The sequence below is a fragment of the Nelumbo nucifera genome, chromosome 4, assembly GCF_055504915.1.
Source record: "Nelumbo nucifera cultivar China Antique chromosome 4, China Antique-T2T, whole genome shotgun sequence".
Lineage (NCBI taxonomy): Eukaryota > Viridiplantae > Streptophyta > Magnoliopsida > Proteales > Nelumbonaceae > Nelumbo > Nelumbo nucifera.
Window position 1 is genome coordinate 20,549,080 of NC_142652.1, and position 21,516 is coordinate 20,570,595.

Consider the following 21,516-nt stretch of genomic DNA (forward strand, 5'->3'; position numbering starts at 1 on the left):
GTAATCTAAAAAATATTTTAAATTTTTTGTTATTTGAATTTCATTTATTTAAAGCTATTACATATTATTGAATATTTGAAAAACATTTAAATTGACAATCCAGAAAAGCATAATTTAAATTGTTAGTACATAATTTAAAATGATAATCCAGAATATTTAAATAATTTTGATTTTTTTTATCCAATTTTTCTTTAGATAGATATAGATAAAAGTTAAGGGAGAGGATAAATAGGAATTATAGATAATTTAGGAGAGAAACTCTCTACTAAATTAGAGATAATTTTGGAGATAAATAGGAATTAAAGATAATTTGGAAGATAAGTGGGGGAAGTAATTTTGGAGAAATTTTAGGAGAAGTGATTATTTAAGTTGTGGGAAAGTGCATCTCGTTCGATTACTATTTTATATTTTTAGAACAAAAGAAAATAAGAAAAAAATACAAAAAATAGAAAAAATAGATAAATAGCTTCTCTCAAGAAAGCTATGCTGATATGGCAAGACCAGTTTTAATATATATATATAATTTAAAATAGCCAAAACAGTGGGGACATTTAAAATGATAGCAGGCCGAGATAGGCCAAAAATAAATTAAATACTTAAAAATAAATCCAAAATCTAGATTTATTTCCCAAATACAAATACAAGTAAGTGCTTATTGGCGCGATGCCGGCATTTACCTTTGATTATTCGAATAATCTCTTTGCACTCCAAAAGTTACCCTTAGACGACCAATCGGCCACCGCACTATCGGATCTGCTGCCACGAAACACAGATGTTCGCGATGTAGGTAGCAATGGGTTGATTCGAGTGCACTTCTCTACGGGCAATATCAAAAGCGTAGTACCACACTGCAGAACCCGAACGAGAGCAGTCTGATCGTTATGGACACGCAGACGCAGGAGCAAAGAGCGAGAGCTGCTCAGCCTCGTCCAGCTGGTGGAGATTTCTCCGCCATTATCTCAGTTCTGATGGTTTTCGTCTCCTTCGCTGCCCTGGTAACTGCCTCATCGGTTTCAACCTTTCCTTTTCTGTCTTCCTACAGTTCACTACTGTTCATGTAATATGCTAAATCCGACCCTGGATCATTTTGTTACCTCTCCGTCTCTATTTGATTAGTCTGAATGAAACGTTTTTATCCATTCAATCGCAGTATATATATTTTTTTTCTGATTATTGAGATTTTCGATCTATTTTGCAATTTGTGCGATGATGTTTTTAAACGATTGCGAAACCAATGAAACAAGAAAAATAAGAGAAAGCGGAGTGGATAATATGATGCAACTGTACCTTCCAAAATAACTTGCATAAGCTATTCCTTTTCTCCACTATATCTCTTAATCATCCTATATGCTTAGTTTGTAGTTTGTACAGTATAGCAGTAATGAAGACCCTTAAAAAAACTATTAGTGATGTATATGCAAATTAGATAATCTAATTCACCCTAAGTTGCTATTAAGAAGGCCTATGAATAGTTCAACCTTAGCAAGATTCCTGGTGTATTTTACCGCAATAGCACAGACTCATGTTCTGCAATTTATCTATGAGTTTTATGCCCATATTATCTGTTCATGAACTTTATGGATGTAATCAGCTTGAACAGTACTGGCCCTAGCATTAACAAATATACTCTACATTGGAAAATCTTATACATGATTTAGGATCTACCGTATCAAGTAATTTAATTAGTTTGATTGATGATAAATGCATAGTGCTTAATAAGATGAATACTTGTTGGTTTCACTAATTTACCTTCTTTGGAATTGTGTATTATTCGAGTGCAGAATCATACCAAATTTGTTGGCAAAGAGCAATGTCTCTGCTGCAAAGATTAAAATTTCAATGGAAACTTTAAAATTTTGAGATTTCATTCTGGTTTTGGGAGTGAGTGGTACAAAACATATAGAGAATAATATAGTCTATAATTCGGAGTTAAAATGGAGAGGAGTCGGAGAAATTTTAGTCATTGAGATGAGGTATTATGAAGAGGGCATACAGATGAAATTGAAACAAATAAAATATACAAAAAAGGAATAGAAATTGGAACAAAAAAAACTCCACTGATTTTTTTTTGAAATTCTGATATAATATAAAAATCTCCCAAGTTTCAGGAAAACAGTGTTTTTAACCACATTGAGATGCAGTATGGAACGAATTTAAAGCACAGGTCTCTTCTCAATAACAAACTCAGCTGTACCAGTGAGATCAGAATTTATTATTGATAAGAGCTATGCACTGTGGTGGAACTATCATGTTTTTGAAGTTAATACAGCAGATTTATATTATCATTCAAGATTTTTAGGAATAATACGGGATTGCACTTGGAGTGCAATTTTTGTCTAACTTTTTCTGTAGGTGTTGTTGATTTTTGTCTGCAATCGATGGATCATGACAAATTTTCATTTACTCTGGTTTGATGAAAGGAATATAATATGGAAAATTTGTGAACTCTAGGTATTGGCTTATTAGACAAGGGGACCCCTTCTATTCATTTGTATAACTGAGGGTTTTAGTAAAATGTAAAAAGAGCTTCCTCAGCTGGTCGCATTGAACCTTCATGGTTGGAGAGGGTGAAATGAAAGTGCCTCTCCCTCAATTTGTTAATGACATTCGTTTCTTTTGTAGTACATCCCAAGAACAATTGGGAAATCTTAAAGCAATTTTTAGATGGTTTGAAGTGGTGACCGGTCTTCATATAAACATGCATAAAAGTGAGATTATGGTGGTTGGTGAGGTTGCTGAAATAGAGGGTTGGGTAGGTTTAGGGTAGATAAACTACCAACCAAATATCTGGGAATACCTCAATGGGTCAAATGCATTTCAAAATCAATTTGGGATCCAACGGTGGAGTGCATGGACAAAAAACTAGCCTCCTGGAAATCCAAAAACCTCTCAAAGGGGGGTGTAATTACTCTAATTAAGAGTGTATTATCAACTGTGTTAACACACCCCTTATCATCTTGGTAAACTGAAATAGGGTATGTATGGCTAAGAAAAATGGTGCTCTAGGGGTCAGAAAGTTGAGGGTTAACACTGCCCTATTAGGCAAGTGGCTTCAGAGGTATAATGAACAGACAGACATGGAAGAGGGTGATCTTGGCCAAATATGACTTAATGAATAGGGAGTGGGGTTCAACTGAATTAAACTCTTACTTTGGATGCTCAGGTTGGAAGGTAGTGCAGAAATCATCCCATTAGTTCATTAAAGGTATAAAAAATGAGGTTGGGGATGGTGAAAAAGTGATGCTTTGCAAATATATTTAGTGTGATGGCAGGCCTCTCACGGAATCCTTCCCACTACTTTTTGACATATCTTGAAAAGGAAGCAAGGGTGGTCAAAAGCTTGGTACTACACAATAATAAAGTGATATGGAACCCTCAAATTTGAAGAAACTTAAATGATTGGGAGGTGGCTCCTCTGATGGACCTGCTACAAAGAAGTACAAACATCATATAATATAAGGATAAACGGGGAGAGGACAGACAGAGGTCTTCAGCCTAGGAGGAGACAGGTAATTTCTTGGTGAAGTTCTTTTACAATAACCTGGCTAGAACTTTTGATACAGATTTCCCAAATTCTAGAATCTGGTATGCTGTTGTTCCTTCCAAAGTGGTTTTTTTTTTCTTTGGGGTTTGTGTGTGTGTGTGTATGTGCACTTGTGCTGACTACTATCATGGACAGAGGATTGACTTGGAATAATCTGATGAGGAGGGGTATAAAAGTTGATAATTTATGCTGTATGCTAGGTAACATGTATGAGGAAACACAAATCACTTAATGCTGCACTGTGATTCTATTTACTAGATCTGGATGGAAGTACTACACCTGTTTGCAGGTAACGGGTGTTTCCCAGAATACTGATAAAAAAGTGTTTTCCTGGGATCTGTGAAGAATTTTATGGGAGAATATTGCCTAAATGGTTTGAGCAGGTGAGGCAAACAGAGTAGCATGGAATATGGTGCCTGTAGCAGTTTTTTGGGCTATTTTGGGAGAAAGGAATGATAAAGTTTTCTAGAGCAAGCCTAGTTTGGAGGAAGAGGTGGTAAAAATGATATTTGGAATGCTGTGTTCTTGGTTGGCTGATAATAGAATCTTTAAAGGAAGAAATTAGATGATAGAATTGCAATATTTGTACGGGTGCAAATCAGATTGCCCAATTTGAGGAATTTCAACTGCATCGGGCTTAAATTCACGCTTGTGCCCATTTAAAATTTAACAAACTATCCAACCTGACTCAAGTTGCACCCTAATTATGTGCTTGCAGCATGCTGCATAAACCTACAAGTGGGATATGTAAAGAAGAAAAGTGTAATTCAAAATTTTGAGAATGAAGTTGTTCGTACAATTGCATAAAAATTATGCACTTCAGAGTTGCTTTGAACAATTAGAGTTTTGAGCTAAAGTAAATATTGTCCTCTGCTTTCTAAAATTTTCTTTTTCACTCTCATGGAAACCATGTTGATCTCCCAAGATTCATGCTTCTCAACTTGGTATGTATCACTTTATGCCATGCACTTCATCTCATTCCTCAACGTAAAGGTGTATACCTGATGCATGCTGTTCATCACATATTTGCCTTGGGGTGCCTCTATACATGCCTTTTCTGCCTCTTAAAACACAATTGCCTGGGTACGTAAAAATGGAATTTCTATCCCTGTCAGGTACTTCAATTCCAAGTGTAAATTCATATCCATGAGATATAGATGCTATCCATGATGTATCTGGGTAAAGGTGAGTTGCAATTTAAAAAGATATTGGTATTTGATTTATTTGTGTAAAATCATATCATTATATAAATAACTTCATTTTACATAAACATCTTGTGGTATCATAAAGGTTTTCTCAAAACTTGTGTATTTGCCTAGTTGTAACTCATTTACTTAGGATATTGTCAATCCCTTGGAATGCCCAGGTACTTTTTTTTTTTTGACATTATTTTTTTTTTTCTGGTAATAAATAAGAAAGAAATTCATTAATTGATAAAAAAGTACATCCAGGGGTGATGAGAGATCACCAAAAGAGAAAAAATACAAGATACCACAATACATCAAAGACAAAAAACAATACAACAGATCAACCCAACGACTCCAATTCTAGTACTGACCAGAAACCATACCCAAATGACTCCTTGGACACCATCAAGGCCATACATTGGTTGAAAACTCTAGACTCATTCAAGGATGTCTCTGTAGATGACTTGACTAGAGTTTGGAGTGTAATAGCAGGGTCTTCTGCTTCATCTTCTACCATACAAGCAGTTTGGTCTCCTCCTTTGCAGTGTGCTGTGAAACTAAATTTTGATGGCAGCTCTGTTGGGAACCCTGGATCCTCTGGAATTGGGGGTGTGTTTGGAGATGCGGGAGGAAGAATCCCGGCCATGTTTTCTTGTCCAATAGGGGTGGGGGACTCACTTAGAGCAGAAGTGATGGCCCTCCTCCAGGTGCTCAGATTGGCTAAGCAATTGGGCATTCAACAGCTAGAAATGGAGGGAAACTCAAAATTGGTAGTAGGCTGGCCACAAACAAATAGCTTGGGAACATGGTCCCTTAGACAACCTGTAAGGGAATTATTGAACCTCACAAGGGAGCTGGGTGCATAGTTGTCAAGGCAATGCCTAGGCGGGCGCCTAGGCGACAAGGCGCCCTTTGAGGCTCACCTCGCCTAATCACCTAGCAGTTTGTACTATGTATTGTAAAATACTTTTTTATTCTTTATTTTTTGACATTATAATTATAAAATAGGCACTATTAAACTAAAATACTCATTTTGTGTGTTTATATACTAATTTGTTTTTATTATTTTCTTATTTGTTAGGATTTAATCAATACAAACATTGCTAAATGCTGTATTGAACCCTCAAAGACTTTAAAACCTGAACCAATAAGTAAGGAAGAACTTAAAAAATGTTGTCTAATTATCAATACTACTACTACTACTACTACTACTAAATGCTGTATTGAACCCTCAAAGACTTTAAAACCTGAACCAATAAGTAAGGAAGAACTTAAAAAATTTTGTCTAATTATCAATACTACTACTACTATATTTTTTGAATAAGGGTTCAGACCCTATCTTTTCTTCTTTTCCTATAACAAAAATAAGGGTTCAGACCCTATATTTTTTGAATTTTCTTTTCCATCTTTATTTTTCTTCTCATGAATATGTTGATTTTCTATACTTTAACATGAATACTTTTCTTATGAAAATTATGACTAATTATTAAGGAAATATGGCTATGGTACCTAGGGAACCACCCTAGGATCTATATTTTCTATATAAAAAAGTCCATTACGCCTAGGCGCCTGCCTTGGCACCTAGGTGACAAGGCACCCCCCTGACGCCCAGCCTCACCTTGGCGCCTTGAAAACTATGGCTGGGTGCACATGTAAAATGGACTAGGCGGTCAGCAAATGCTTTAGCTGACAATCTAGCCAATCAAGGAGTAAATCAGGAGTCTTTGTTTTGGGATGTTTTGTAATTTGATTTTTGATGAGGGGTCACCTTATGTCTCTGTAGGTGACAGTTGTATTCCTGTTTTTTAAGCTAATGAAAGTTACTGTTTCCTATAAAAAAAACTCCTTGGACACCCCTTCAAATTCAGGCAAGATTGCAAGATTAAAAGCCACTACATAATTCTTTTTCTTATGGTTGAGATGATTTTTTGACAACATTGATGGGGTGCATGCATTAGAGGCTTTGGTGACAAAAAGGATAGAAAATGATAGATGTGCCATTATATATCCGAACCGTTAAAAGTATCTGTTGCAACACCAGGGCACCCCCCCTCCAAATACACATGTGCATAGAGTCAGCGAGCACATTCTTTTTTTTTTTTTGGAAAAATTTCAAGTTGTTTATTTCTCATTCAGCAATCACTCTTTTTTTGGACTGAAATTTGCACAAAACTTGCTTAGATATTTTGTAATTTTAATGCAATTAGAACCATTTGATGAACTTGTGAAAATTTTCTAATTGACTTCACCTAAATCCATTAATTTAAATGTTCTATGACAAATTACACAGGTGGTGGTTCCTTCGTCATTTTCAACTGCAAGTAATAGTTTTTCCATATTACATCAAGTCCCAGAGGGTCATGTTGGGGTTTACTGGAGGGGAGGTGCCCTTCTGAATACAATAACTAACCCAGGTATTGTTATGTTCATTTCATTTACCTTGCATTTGTTGAAAGTGTTAGACATATACAATGTGTGCTTGAGCTTGAGCTCAATTGTCTTTCTAGGTTTCCATTTGAAGATGCCTCTGATAACTCAGTTTGAGCCTATTCAAGTGACTATTCAGACAGATCAGGTAAAATATTTTCACTATTTCACCCAGTGAGGGCTGAGGGTGCAATTATTGGAATCAATCACATTACAAGGCTTCAGCCATAAGCAAATCGGATACAAGAAGTCAACATCCTACTCAATTTTATAGATTAAAAGTGGAAATTAAATTGTTTTGGCATATTTGTGGTTGGAGAACTGCAGACCAATTATCCTGCTAACTGAATAGTCTTGTATGGAACTTTTTTAGATTACATTTTATCACTAGCCAATATGCTTTATTATCAAATAATATCTGTTTTTTTCTAAAGTAAACAGGTAAGGGATATCCCATGTGGTACAAAAGGCGGTGTTATGATCAGCTTTGAGAAGATTGAGGTAGAACATTGAAATCCTGCATTTGTTCTGTCATTAAATTGGATATCATCCTATTCATTTTTTTTTCTTTTCAAATTCCATTAATGTGTTGAATTATGTAAAATTCTGAAATTCTTTCTCCAGGTTGTTAATCGTCTTCGTAAGGAGTATGTATATGAAACACTTCTCAACTATGGTATACAATATGACCATACATGGATATATGATAAGATTCATCATGAAATCAATCAGTTTTGCAGTGCTCATTCTCTTCAGCAAGTTTATATAGACATGTTTGACCAGGCAAGAAACCGGGCTAAACTAGAGATACTTTGTTTTTTCAGAAAAAATTGGGCTATCTCTAATATTATATATTTTTTGAAAGATGTAATATGGGAATTGTATTAATAACAAAAGGGAGGGGGGGGGGGAAGCGAGAAGCCCTCACCCAATTGCGAAAAGTGTGCCTCTATAAATATGCAGAGATGATATACAATCAGCTTCTAGATTAGAGCAACCAGCCCACTGCTGTAGCAACCATTCCACTCTTCCAAGCTTCTGATTTGGACTCAAAGATCCTACAGTTCCTTTCCTTCCAAACTGTTCAACAAATGGCAAAAAGCAGAAATCTCCGCAAGGCCGGATATGCTAGCTCCCCCCTCCCTTCCTTTTTTTTTTTTCTGTCCTTTTCTTTTATTTTATTGATAATCTGATTTGATAACTTGTCACCAATTACATTAAAGTTCTCATTCTAAATCCTGCACTTGAACTTGCTAAATCTGAAATCTCAATTCAACTCATCTAAGCTTTGTCCCAACTATATGGGATTGGATACATGAATCCTACTCTGTCACTTCACTTTGTTCGGTACCATAGGCCATGGCCGCTGTTAAAGGACCTTTAAACCATTTCCCACTACTAACCCATGTCCTTCTGGCCTGCCCTTAGTTCTTCTAGATCCTTCAATTTGCACTACTAGATCACTTATTCTCATGGGCTTTATAGATGTTCTCTGCATGTGACCAAATCATCATAGTCTGCTTTCCCTTATGACCTATTGCGGCTATTCCTAGGTTTCTATGAATGTCTTTTTTAGTTTTCCCACTCATCCATGTCAACATTTACATTTCTGCTACACATTGTTTTTTACTGATTATGCAATCTGATGATGTAGATTATATGCTTGAAACTGTTGGGGTCCTCAACTGAATTTAGTAATATTTTGGATTGCGACACTTATTTGACAAGTAATAAATTTAAATGTTTCAGATTGATGAGAAAATGAAAGATGCTCTTCAGGGTGACTGTACGCGATATGCCCCAGGTATTGAAATTATTAGTGTCCGTGTCACAAAACCAAAAATTCCAGAAAGCATAAAACGCAATTTTGAAGCAATGGAAGAGGAACGCACTAAGGTATTTGTCTTGTTCTTTTGGTATGCTGGAGTTATCGTTTTATTTCTATTTTTTGCCCCTTCTAAGAAAAAGGGAACTTAAGCCTAATCATACCTTTTAATTTCATTGAAATATTGCAGAATTTTGGCCGAATGAAATTGAAATCCTAAAATCTCAAAATTTCAAGTATCACCAAGAATTAGTAAACTTCAACAAAAACCTCAGCACATTTCACCATAATTTTCTCTGAAATTAATAAATAATACTGAAAGTTGTAAGAATTTTATTTGCTAAAGATATCTTTTAGAGGATTTTAAGAGGGGTTTTGCTTGGTGCAATGGTAAAATCTTGAGCTAACAAGTGTGAGAAAGCAGGCTTGAGTCTGAGAGTGGCCAGTGCATTAAATGCCAAAGATTAAGTCCATATCCAGGCTACTACATCCAAGACAACAAATAGTTAGGATCAACATTGGGTAATGGCACTTCTTATCTTTCAGAGGATTTTAAGGGATAAAAATGAGAGAAAATAGAAATTTAGAGTATTTTATTTAGAAGAGAACATGATAACATGTAATATAAAACAATATAACAAATGATATTACTTAGAATGAGATATTGAGTAGAAAATTTTGGTGGAATAACTGAAATTTTAGTAAAATTTGTTTTAACCCACATAAATGAAATACCAATTCTTTTTATTGGTAGCTGTAAGAATTTTATTTAATGTCAATAAGGGAGCGAATCTGTACAAATATGTTAAGCATCCCAAGAAATATAGGCTGGCCTCAGCCACCTAACCTTATTCCTTGTTTGGATTCCTTCTACATCCATGAGATCCCAAAACAAATGATTCATATTCACCCCTTGTTTGGCTAGTTGTGTCAGCCAAACAACTTTTTTATGTTTGAAGCGAAGAGAAGGTGTTATTTACTTCTCATGTCAGATGTCTAATCTCCATCAAGACGTGCCAGTTTTTCCCACTGTTTTTCAGCCAACCCACCACTACCTTTGAATCACCTCCACCTGCAATATGACTTGTTGTCACCTACAATGTTCAATCTTATGGACAAAAAATTTGCTTTTCTGGTAATCGACAAAAAATTCTGCTTTAAAATTATAGTTCCTACTTTTGGTTGAAAGGTCGGTACTTTTATGTAGGTTTTAATTGCAATTGAGAAACAAAGGGTAGCTGAGAAAGAGGCCGAGACACAGAAGAAGATGGCTTTATCAGAAGCCGAGAAAAATGCCGAGGTCAGCAGGATCATCATGTTGCAAAAGCTGATGGAAAAAGAAAATGCCAAAAAGCAGCAGGAAATTGAAAACCAAATGTACCTGGAGCGTGAAAAGAGCTTGACAGATGCCAACTACTACAGGTCATTGAACATCTATCCAGGCCTAATTAATATATATATATATATATATAGATAGAGAGAGAGAGAGAGAGAGAGAGAGAGAGAGAGAGAGACGTGATGGTAGTGATAGTTGATTACGTTGTTTCATTTCCTTTATCCAGGGTGATAAAAGAAGCTGAAGCAAACAAGTTTAAGCTCACACCACAGTATCTTGAACTCAAGTTTATTGAAGCTATAGCCAACAATTCGAAGATCTTCTTTGGAGACAAGGTCTGGTGGCTTCTTACCTTTTGGTTTTTTCAAAACATCCTTTATATATACTGTCATGTTCTAACATTGTCACTGCTGCCGTAGGTACCAAACATGCTCTTTGATCAGAGGCTCCTAGGGAATTTCCTGAATGACGTTAAGAAGAGGAACTTAGAAACGTAGGTCTGATAAACTTCTATTACATAGCTTTGATGAGATATTATGTGATTGTAAAACGAAAGACAAGATACAGAAAAGACATATGTTAAGTTCGTTCCATCCACTCTTCCAAAAGTGCTAGACAAGAGAGTAGCATGAAAATCTTTTGAAAGTGAATTGATATGATGAACTTTAGACCCTTGAGGAGGATAATTCTAGATTGGGGAATTGGGAACTTGGGACTTGTTCAATAGACTAAACTTGGGATCTCGCAGTTGACAGAAGGCTAACTAAATCGAATTCTATGGCTGTAAAACCCAAACCATTTCAGTTTGAAGGTATGTGGCCTGTCATCTTTTAGTGCACTGTACATATCGGTGAAACAGTTGGAATTACGATCCAAATGGTTATTGTATGGCTTAAAAATGAAATGAAAGCTGTTTGGATTATTCGTCTCCAAAAAATTAAGTTTCAAGGAGCAATTACAAGATGTATCATATATTGTTTTCTTAATGAAAACTTGTTCTCTTATTTGAAGATTAGGCGTGGAGTATGTGTAGAATTGGGTACTGATTTTATAAGTTTTTGTCTTCTTTTTCTAGCACGTAGCGGGTATCTTATAATATTTTTGGATTATTTTTTATGTGACCGAGTTAGTTGGTAACTTAGCTGGGTAGTCCAAGCGGAGATGTGGATTAGAGTCCTGCTACTTGTTAGCATATACCTTGAGGGTTATTAGTGATTTAGTGTGTTGAATTAAAATACGAAAAAAAGATTATTCTTTATGTGAGATTTTTGATCTCCGTTGTTTGAGGATAAGAAAGTTTTATTAAAAATGGGTGCTTTAAACCTAGTCGCATGACACATTAGCACAGTTTTGCATATATCCATACATATACAAAGTGTCATTATGTATCCTTTTCCAAGGATACCAACACACTTTGCAATACTGATATTTTAAATATTGGAAGCCATTAATAAATGCAATAATAATAATAATAATTCTGTACATAAAAACTAGAATTACATCCAAGTATTCTAGGTCCCAAGTCCAAACTCCTGAAATTAGTAAATATGTGTTTGCATGTGCATTATCAAGTTTCTACTAGAAGCTGATGCTGCATTATATGAAGGTTAAGAAGAAGTATACATGAATAACATGGGCATTTAAGAATAAGAGTAAAAAATTTAGAATACTTTATTTTTAATATATCCTCATGGTGACTGGATCTACAGGTCACCCATGAGTTGGATCCATTGATGAATCTCCAATAAAAATCAAACCAGATTTTCTGCCCACTACTCTCTACCGACACTCTATTCACCTTGAATTGCATTCATACATTGCCATTCATACACTGCAGATGTGCGTCATTTGATCATGTAAATACAAATTGTTGCATAAATTAAAAATACAGTTTGTGTTTATATGTTTGAAGGTGTGTTTTCTATTAGGTATCCATTGTGGGTAAAGCAAATTCCGGCACCCCCTCCCCACAATAACAAAATGTGTCTCACTAGTGCAAGAAGTCCACTATGGAATTGGTAAAAAAAAAAATAGGAAGCAGAGATTACCCGAGAGGAAGAAGCAAAAATTAAAAAAAAAAAAAAAGAACAAACTCCAAACCAACCCTCTTACCATTAGCATACTTCCCCCATATAAGAAAAGATCCCACAAATTACTCTTGCCAACAAATTAAAAAACCAAGCGTCCAAGCCAAATGAGCGGTGGCTCAATTGATATGTTATCTGGTTTGTTCTAGTAGAGATGTGGTTTGTTCTAGCCAGCATGGCATGGTTGGTCCTTTGACAGCATCAATTTTGTTAGTGTTCCTCACCAAGAATGCTCTCAGTGATGATTTCGGTTCGACCTTGAAACGAACCTACCCAATCTGTTATAGGGTAGGGTCTGGTTCCAAATTCTTGGAATCGACCTCAACATAGGTCAGTTCTAGGGTCTAGAGGTTTACCTCAAAGTTCAAAGTATTGATACGTATAGGTCCGTATTAGCCAATACATATTGCACCGGTAGCTTCCCGATATGCCCCTACAGGGGTTGTATCGGGTCAAACCATGGTTCAGAGGGTGGTCAGGATTTAATGAACTGACGTGTGTTAATATTTAGAACCATGGTGAACTGACCTAATGAATTGGCCTTGGTTGATCTTAGTGGAATGAGCCTTGGAACTGAATTTGCTTTGAAATAAATCCCAAAATATTTTTTAAGGCTACTAAGATTTGAACCCAAACACTCATAGTTACAAAAGCCATGGTCTTACTTGAGCATTGAGTTACTTAAATTATTTGATCATTTGTTTTTATTTTAAAATTTGATTATGCATAATAAATAATATAAAAACGTAATATATACAAAATTTAATTTATAATATAAATTTTGAATTATATATTAATATATTATTATAATCTACCTATTAAATTAATCAATTTAATCATTAAAGTTAATATAAATTTTAAATTATATATTATCATTATATAAAATCAAGTTTTTAAAAGACATGCTTAATTTTTTTTAAGAGGAAGAGTAAAAAAAGACAGGTTCCATAAGTAAACCCTAAAATTGACTCCAAAACCAACCCTACATTCACAGAATAAATTCCGATTCCAAAAACTTGAAACCGACCCCAGGTTCCAGGTTCTGCATTGAAACCGACCCATGCTAACCCCAGCACGTAGCCACCGAGGTAGATAAGAGAAAGAAAAACAGGGAACGAGGTTTTCTTACGTTGGCAGGGGTATTTCGGGGAAATAAAATTAGGAACCGCAGCAACAGACGTCTCTCCGCTCCGGCTACTCGATGCGGACGACATAAACCACAGAACGACTGTTGAGAGTTAGACAGAGGGAGTCGAGGGACAGAGGGAGAGATGTGGAGAAGGTCAATCTCTTTGCCGTTACAAAGGCCGTTTTCAACATCACCCGAAATTCAAACCCTTTATTCCTTCCTGCAACCCTCCGTCTTTGCCCTTAAAAAGACGCCATTGCCACCACCCAAACCCCCAGAATCTACGCCGCTACCTCTAACACAAGAACATAAAACCGCCTTAGAGTCCAGCCTTCTAGCATCCCTTGACAATCGCGACACTGATGAAGCGTGGAAGTCTTTTAAGATCCTCACAAGCAATTCAGCGTTCCCAAGTAAGCATCTCTCCAACTCTCTGATCACCCATCTATCTTCTCTTAAAGACCTTCATAATCTTAAGAGGGCATTTGCTTCTGTCATCTTTCTGTTGGAGAAGAATCCCGAAGTTCTATCTCTTGAAACAATAGAGACTCTCTTACATGCCATTAAATCTGCAAACATTGCCGCCCCTGCTTTTGCTTTAACAAAATCCATGTTCAAGAACAGATTTTTTCCTCCTTTTAGTTTATGGGGAGACGTGCTTATCGAAATAAGTAGGAAAAATGGTACATTTGCTGCTTTTTTACAAGTGTTTAACCAAAACTGTAGGATTGCTTTGGATGAGAAATTGGATAGCATGAAACCTGGCTTAGGTGCTTGTAATGCGGCATTGGAAGGATGCTGTTGTCATCTGGAATCTGTAAGTGATGCCGATAGTGTTGTGGAAACTATGTCTGTTTTGGGTGTTTGGCCCAATGAGTCTAGTTTTGGTTTTCTTGCTTACTTGTACGCATTGAAAGGGCTTGAAGACAAGATTATCGAATTGGAGAAATTGATGGGTGAGTTTGGTTTTTCTTCGAAGAGCAAATTTTACAGTAATTTAATTCATGGGTATGTGAAATCAGGCAATTTAGAATCTGTTTCAGCAACCATTCTACGCAGTTTGCAAGGGGGAGATACACAGGATTCAAATTTTGGTGAAGAAACTTACAGTGCGGTTTTGAATGGGTTTCTTCGAGATGGAGGTGCCAAGGGTTTAGCTAAGCTGATAATAGAAGCTCAAAAATTGGAGTCTTCTTCAATTAGGGCTGATGGTTCTGTGGGGTTTGGGATTGTAAATGCTTGTGTTAATCTGGGGTTATTAGATAAAGCACATAGTATTCTTGATGAGATGAATGCTCAGGGAGGTTCTGTTGGCCTTGGTGTATATGTATCAATCTTAAAGGCTTACTGCAAAGAGCATAGAACAACCGAGGCTGCTCATTTGGTAATGGAGATAACTGCTTCTGGACTTCAGTTGGATGCTGGTTGCTATGATACTCTGATAGAAGCATCTATGGCAAGCCAAGATTTCCAATCAGCCTTTTCTCTGTATAGGGATATGTGCGAGGCAAGAATACCTGACCTGAAAAGTAGTTATCTAACTATAATGACAGGTTTAACAGAGAATCACCGACCTGAACTAATGGCAGCCTTTCTAGATGAAGTTGTCGAGGATCCACGAATTGAAGTTGGTACCCATGACTGGAATTCCATAATTCATGCTTTTTGTAAGGTTGGACGTTTAGAGGATGCAAGACGGACCTTTAGAAGAATGGTTTTTCTTCAGTTTGAACCAAATGAGCAGACCTACTTGTCTCTCATTAATGGATATACAACTGCAGAGAAGTATTTCAGTGTTTTGATCCTATGGACAGAAGTGAGAAAAAGAATTTCCACTGAGACAGAGAAGGGGATCAAGTTTGACCACAGTCTTGTGGATGCATTCTTGTATGCGTTAGTTAAAGGAGGTTTCTTTGATGCGGTTATGCAAGTTGTGGAGAAGGCACAAGAGATGAAGATATTTGTTGATAAGTGGAAATACAAGCAGGCATTCATGGAGACACATAAGAAGCTCAAAGTGGCAAAGTTAAGGAAGAGGAACTTCAGGAAGATGGAAGCACTTGTTGCATTCAAGAACTGGGCTGGTCTCAATGCATGAATTAACACTTTCCAGATTTTTGTTTTATTAACTCAGTTATCAGCTCACTAATCAAACTTGATGGGTGCCTCTTACAACTTGAAAGTTGAAGGGGCTCACTCTCAACTTGCAATGGATGATACAGGATGGTGAGGAGTTGATTCTAACCCTTGCTGCAAGGCTAAGAGAAAGGAATTCTACTGGAGTTTCTTCTGTATAGGCCACAGCTAACCTTATCTAAATTCTTGAAATTCTGCTTATGAGGTTGGTTTAAACCACTTGGCTAGTCAATTTTGCAAGAAATTGAGTGACAATCAAAATTTGCCAATTTTATGCAACACAAGTGCAGAAGTTGGAAGAAACTTCATGTGTGAATATAATTCATGAATTGGTTCTGCAACCAGCTTTTCAGATTTCCTGTGGTGGTAAACATTACCTTGCCTGACAAAAATGAAGTAAATGACACCTTGCAGAAGAGTTCCAGCAATTAAAAAAAATCAGAGAATATTGTTTCTTCAATGTGTACTATGATGTATCCTGGTATAGTTGGTGCGAAAAACCTACTACAAGAATTGAGACTTCAGAGTCCTTATTGTACTTTAGAATACCTTTTTATTTGAATGCACTCGTTGCTACCATAACAAGGCCAAATTGACAGTTGATCATTTGCTTTTCATTTATCTACCCTTTTATTTGCATCCTTTACATTTCCAAATGAGCTCACTAGTCTGATTCATGAAAATGCTAGTGCTTGCACATGTTACAAGATGAAGTTCATATCATTTTAACAAATCTAATTATGGTCTACCATGTCAAAACATATTATATTTGAGCAGAAAAAAATTTCAGCACATATTACCTAATTCCTTTTGCATACTTTGGTAAGCAAAATGTACAGTTGAGTATACATAATTCCTCTTGTATGCTAAAATTGTTAAAGAGGAGATAATTGTTAGAGGAAGAAAGATGGAAAGCTCGAAGGCCTAAAATAACGTATTTTTCCTGTTTGGCAACTGAAAGACAAAAAGACGAGAAGAATAGCTCCCAAAAGCTCAAAATATGCTAAAGTCAGAAAGCTTCATTGCAAGCTTCTTGTCTTCTCACTACCCGTGCCTTCTCAGAGGATTAATGGGTCAGTTGTAATCTTACTGAGAGTCTGAGACATGATAATAACAGTGTCCATAGCGCCTATACTCAGCCCAATAATGATTTGAACTGATTAGCAATATACGTATAATTTTATATGGAATGTTTACATAACATCCTTATGTGTACAGCAATGCCAGCATCATGGGGTTGACCATCACAGAGATATCGTCGCGAGTGGAGAAGAACATAAGAGAGTTACACAGATCACAGATCGCCACCCTGTTTTGTTAAGTACATTGAACTCCCCTGTTTTTGGCAAACGTTTTTGAGCTCTTTTGTCATGCTCTTATCCTATAACTTTGCATTCTTTGTTTTAAGGACTTACCAGTTATCAACTTTTTTGCAGTTAAAATGCTATTGTGAACACTGAATTTTTAACAGCAAAAATGAGATGAGTCCTTTAAATAAGGAATGCCAAATGCAGCCTTAAAATATTTCAAAGATCTCAATTACCTTTAGCGCATAGGGATAGGGTATAGAGATCTTCGCTGCATTGGCCATGGGTTCTTCTTCAAACACCAATATGTGCAAATAAGTTGGTATGATAATCAATACGTATCTTAGAGAGCCTTGAAATAAATTTAAATTAATCAAATTAATTTCAAATAAAGGGCATTTGGTCTAGTGGTATGATTCTCGCTTAGGGTGCGAGAGGTCCCGAGTTCAATTCTCGGAATGCCCCATTGGTACTTTTCGTGAAAATCTGAAATCCCTTGTGCATCAATATATAAGAGTTGCCTCTTTTGACCTTTGCAATATGATGTCCCAACTAATGCGTGCATAACACTTAATTGGAGATAATAGAACTTCAGAGAATTATTTTTTATTCAATATTCAATAGTGTATAGTGATTCCAAAGCCTTAAAAGAGGACTTCATTCATCCAACAACAATTAAGTGGAAACAATAAATTTCTTTAGTACCAAATAAGCACTATGTTTCGTTATTATTGCTGTTGGATTTAGGTATTGCAAGTTTTCATCTAATCAATTGGGAAAATTTCGGATCAGTATCGTGTAATTTGGCTCGAGTGATAATTTGGTCTTTAAATTTTAAAATGCGACAATTCAATACCCGAATTCTTAAAATGTGACAATCCAATCAGTATGGGCTCGTCATTAACTGTTCCAATTATCTTATGCTCCAATGTCTCAACTTTGGTCAAAAAGTTAATTATCAAATGAATACAAATTTGTATCTAAAAAATAGGTACAGTAATGCTATTTCTTTTAGAATACGAAAGTATCAAAAAATGCAATTTTACTTTGAAAATCATTACTTTTTTACATTTCAAACAAGCGCTCACAAACACGAACCGGGATGCATAAATACCCTAATTTAACGTTTATATCACAAACAAACGCAGCCGAAAGACTTACTTGTTTGAAAGGGCTGAGCTGAAGATTCAGCTATTTATTAATTAATATTTTGATTTAAAATAAGTAATAACATATTGATAGTCTAATATGCGTATACTGAGTTACTTAGATACTGTATAGTAATATATAAAAACCTATAAAAGTCATTAGTTGGCATATTAAGATTGAGTTGACTTAACATTTTTTTTTTCAATGGGTAATTTAGTGCATTATTTATTTTTATTTGGAATGGCAAACAAATTAATGATTCATGTGTAGAAATAATAATATTAAATCATTTTATACATGTTGATTTACAACTATTTCATGGTCCTCTGTGTCTGTCTGATATATTATTTACACATTATTTTATAATATTGCGCTGATGATTTCAAGTGCCAATATTTTACTCGAATCAGCAGAAAGCTTAAAACATGCACATTTATTGGCTATATGATAGAAAACAACGTTCAAAGCTAAAGATGGACCATGAATATATTAAATGCATATTCTTATACTTTTTCGGTAATAATATTTTAATACTTTATCACCATCATCATCCCATTCTCTGAAATACCATTTGAACACAATTGTATTATGGTTTTTTATATAGATATTTTCGAGGGATAAGGTATAATTTTATTTTGGTTTCTTAATAAAATTTAATGGAGACCATCCCTCCACCGGGAGTAAAGTTTGGGATTAAAAAATAGAATTAGGGCTGTTCATAATAGTGTCCAATCCGATTAAACCGATCAACTCGGACCCAACCTGAGTCGGCCGGGTTTTCATCAGTACCGGTCGGTTTCGGGTTGGGCAAATATATAAATCGATATATCGGGTTGTTTTTTGGTTTTCTTGTGTGAAAACCGAAACCAACCTGACCCGAACCGAACTAGTCTTCTACTAGTTCGATAGTTCCTAGTTTGAGTAGTTTCCTACTTAACTATAACTAGTCTTCTACTAGAACTAGAATGCCCATTAGACAATTACAATTAGAATAGGCAATCTATCATAGTTTATAACTTTCTATAATCTTTTACACCAAATAGGCAACCCATTAGGCAATTACAATTAGAATTCAATTAGGTGTCCTTTTTGTACAGGAGCAAAACCAAAACCGACCCAACCCGACTCAAACCGATCAGATCGGTCTGGCCTATCAATGGGTCGGTTTCGGTTTCCACCTCAGGTAACCCAACCAGGTCGGGTCGGTTGGGAAAAGCCCAATAAACCGACCCAACCCGACCCGTGAACACCCCTAAATATTATGTATTCATGGGTTTTTTTATGAATTACCTTAATAAATTTATGCATATCTAAATCATATTAAATATAAAAAATTGCCTTTTATATACAGGATGGATATTTATACTTTGGCCCTTCATTTTGATTTAGAAATCAGAATTGGTGCAATCATGCAACTAAAATTGATACAAATCTAAGGATCGAATGCACGATATTGGTGGAAAATTAATACACATTTTCTTTTTCCAAATTCCATGGAATTTGACCCCAACGCAAACGAAACTGGATTTGGTCCTCACAAAACTGTCATCAGTCTTCACAATCCTTTGCACCCCTGCATTAGAAATATCTCTCCATAAATAAAAATATAAAAACATGAAGATATTCCTAATACACGATTGCAAAAGACTGTGAGTATCTATGAGGATAGTTCTAAGGATCAAGTCCAAATTCAATGCAAATGCTCACATTCTAATCGAATCTACTTCGTATTGGCATGACTGAATACAGTCCTCAGCTCCTCACGAAATTTGTCGTCACACCATTCTCACAACAGTGCAATTCAAACATCTCCAAACTTATATATTCCCAAGCATTGTGAGGGAATCAGTTTTGGAAACTAGAGCATCTTCCGAGAAGGGAGGAGTTCAAACCGTTTCAAACGGTTCTGACTCCGCCAAAATAGGCAAGTTATCCAATGTTCAAAACATGAAAACTGTACATGCTTTATCAGTTAACCCATTAATTGCTATTGACGAGATTTGTGGAATCTCTGATCCGTTACACTCGGCTACAAGTATGGAAGTGGGTCTGAATATTCAAAAACTGCCATCCCAAGACAACGGCCAACACCATACTAGTGCTATGAGATGCAACTTGAAGAACAACTCAAGCACACTTAAACCAACGGTCCACTCAAAGAGCACTGAACCAGAAATAAAAGATCTCACAACCCGGCTTGTAGTTAGTTGCGACAAAGAGAAAATACCCACAAACGGGGAGGGCGGGTTTACTACCGAAATTGTCGGTGGCACACCCGCCAAATCAGGCAAGTACAACCAAGACTCATCCCATTCCATTACCTCCAATCATGCCCCTGCAATTCTCTCTGATCGATCTTTCACCATTCATGCGCCAAGGGAAGTCACAAAGAGGATATATAGCCACCAAACGTAAAGCAGATTATGCTGAACCTCTGGTGGAAGAAGAGATGGACTGCATTCCCAATGAGTTACCACATGTTTCAGAAGACCGTATTCGGTTAAAGAAAAGAGCTCACCTGAAAGCTACGACGGATACTGATCTGAAATTGAACATGCCTGTGGACCTGGAAATGGCTGAGGTGGCAAGCCAAAATTTGCCACCACAAGCGCCATGACTTGCTTAGCTTGGAACTGTCAGGGTGCGGGAAGTCGACTGACAGTTCAAAATTTTAACAGACTTCTCTCTATGGAACGTCCTTCCTTCTTTTTCCTATCTGAAACAAAGAGCTCGCTAGACAAGTCTACAAGGTTGCTACGTCTCTATAACAATTACAAAATCCATATTGTTCCTTGTCATGGCCTTGCTGGAGGCTTGTGGTTTGGTTGGGATCGTAACATCAATGTGGAGATAATTTCAAGTTCTGATTCTATAATCCATTGCTGAATTCATGGTTTTCCCCGTTATGCCACCTGGGACCTTCTTTGTTGTTAGATCTTTCAATAATGCCAATAATGAAACTTACTGCATAATTGGTGAGTTGTGACCTGAATATGACTACTAAAGTTGGGGAAAAAAGCGGTGGATCTCAACAAAAGCAAGAGTGCTAAAAGAGTTCACTAAACTCCTCGATGATTGTGCTTTAATTGACTTGGGTGGTGCCGGTCCTCATTTTACTTGGTCAAGTCGTCGCAATACCCAGAACCTTGTAAAGCAGCGCTTGGATCGGCTCTAGTTTCCTGCAATTGGTCAGAAATTTTCCCAAATGCAACTGTATTCCACTTGCCAGCGCTCGCCAGTCGCCAGTGATCACTCTCCACCGTTGTTGCAGCTTGTCCTAAAGCAAAAAAGAACTGGACATACACGGTTTGAATCTTTTTGGTTCAAGGACAATGATTTCTGCGACAAGTTCTTTGAGAATTGGACTCTTGCTCCACGATCTTTCATTG

General features: G+C 36.3%; 2 protein-coding genes and 1 non-coding gene across 3 annotated transcripts; all 3 read left to right on the top strand.

The window, feature by feature from the left end:
• The first annotated feature begins 668 nt into the window (after positions 1-668).
• Positions 669-10,915, top strand: LOC104597955 (uncharacterized). Its single transcript, XM_010259761.2, has 9 exons — positions 669-995; positions 7,022-7,145; positions 7,239-7,306; positions 7,600-7,659; positions 7,783-7,941; positions 8,908-9,054; positions 10,191-10,405; positions 10,546-10,654; positions 10,739-10,915. The coding sequence occupies exons 1-9, from the start codon at positions 882-884 to the stop codon at positions 10,814-10,816; spliced, it is 1,074 nt and encodes a 357-aa protein (XP_010258063.1). The 5' UTR covers positions 669-881; the 3' UTR covers positions 10,817-10,915.
• A 2,618-nt stretch (positions 10,916-13,533) lies between these two features.
• Positions 13,534-16,292, top strand: LOC104597954 (pentatricopeptide repeat-containing protein At1g69290-like). The gene has a single exon (XM_010259760.3). The coding sequence runs from the start codon at positions 13,678-13,680 to the stop codon at positions 15,631-15,633; it is 1,956 nt and encodes a 651-aa protein (XP_010258062.1). The 5' UTR covers positions 13,534-13,677; the 3' UTR covers positions 15,634-16,292.
• A 1,079-nt stretch (positions 16,293-17,371) lies between these two features.
• On the top strand, positions 17,372-17,443 carry TRNAP-AGG (transfer RNA proline (anticodon AGG)). Its single transcript has one exon. It is a non-coding gene; the product is annotated as a tRNA-Pro (tRNA).
• Positions 17,444-21,516: the final 4,073 nt, after the last annotated feature.

Excerpts from the sequence above, each read along its gene's own strand:
- LOC104597955 (XM_010259761.2), top strand. The coding sequence starts at position 882 with ATGGACACGCAGACGCAGGAGCAAAGAGCGAGAGCTGCTCAGCCTCGT. Across the intron at positions 7,307-7,599 it reads TGACTATTCAGACAGATCAG|GTAAGGGATATCCCATGTGG; the intron begins GTAAAATATTTT and ends TAAAGTAAACAG. Across the intron at positions 10,406-10,545 it reads ACAGATGCCAACTACTACAG|GGTGATAAAAGAAGCTGAAG; the intron begins GTCATTGAACAT and ends TCCTTTATCCAG.
- LOC104597954 (XM_010259760.3), top strand. The coding sequence starts at position 13,678 with ATGTGGAGAAGGTCAATCTCTTTGCCGTTACAAAGGCCGTTTTCAACA.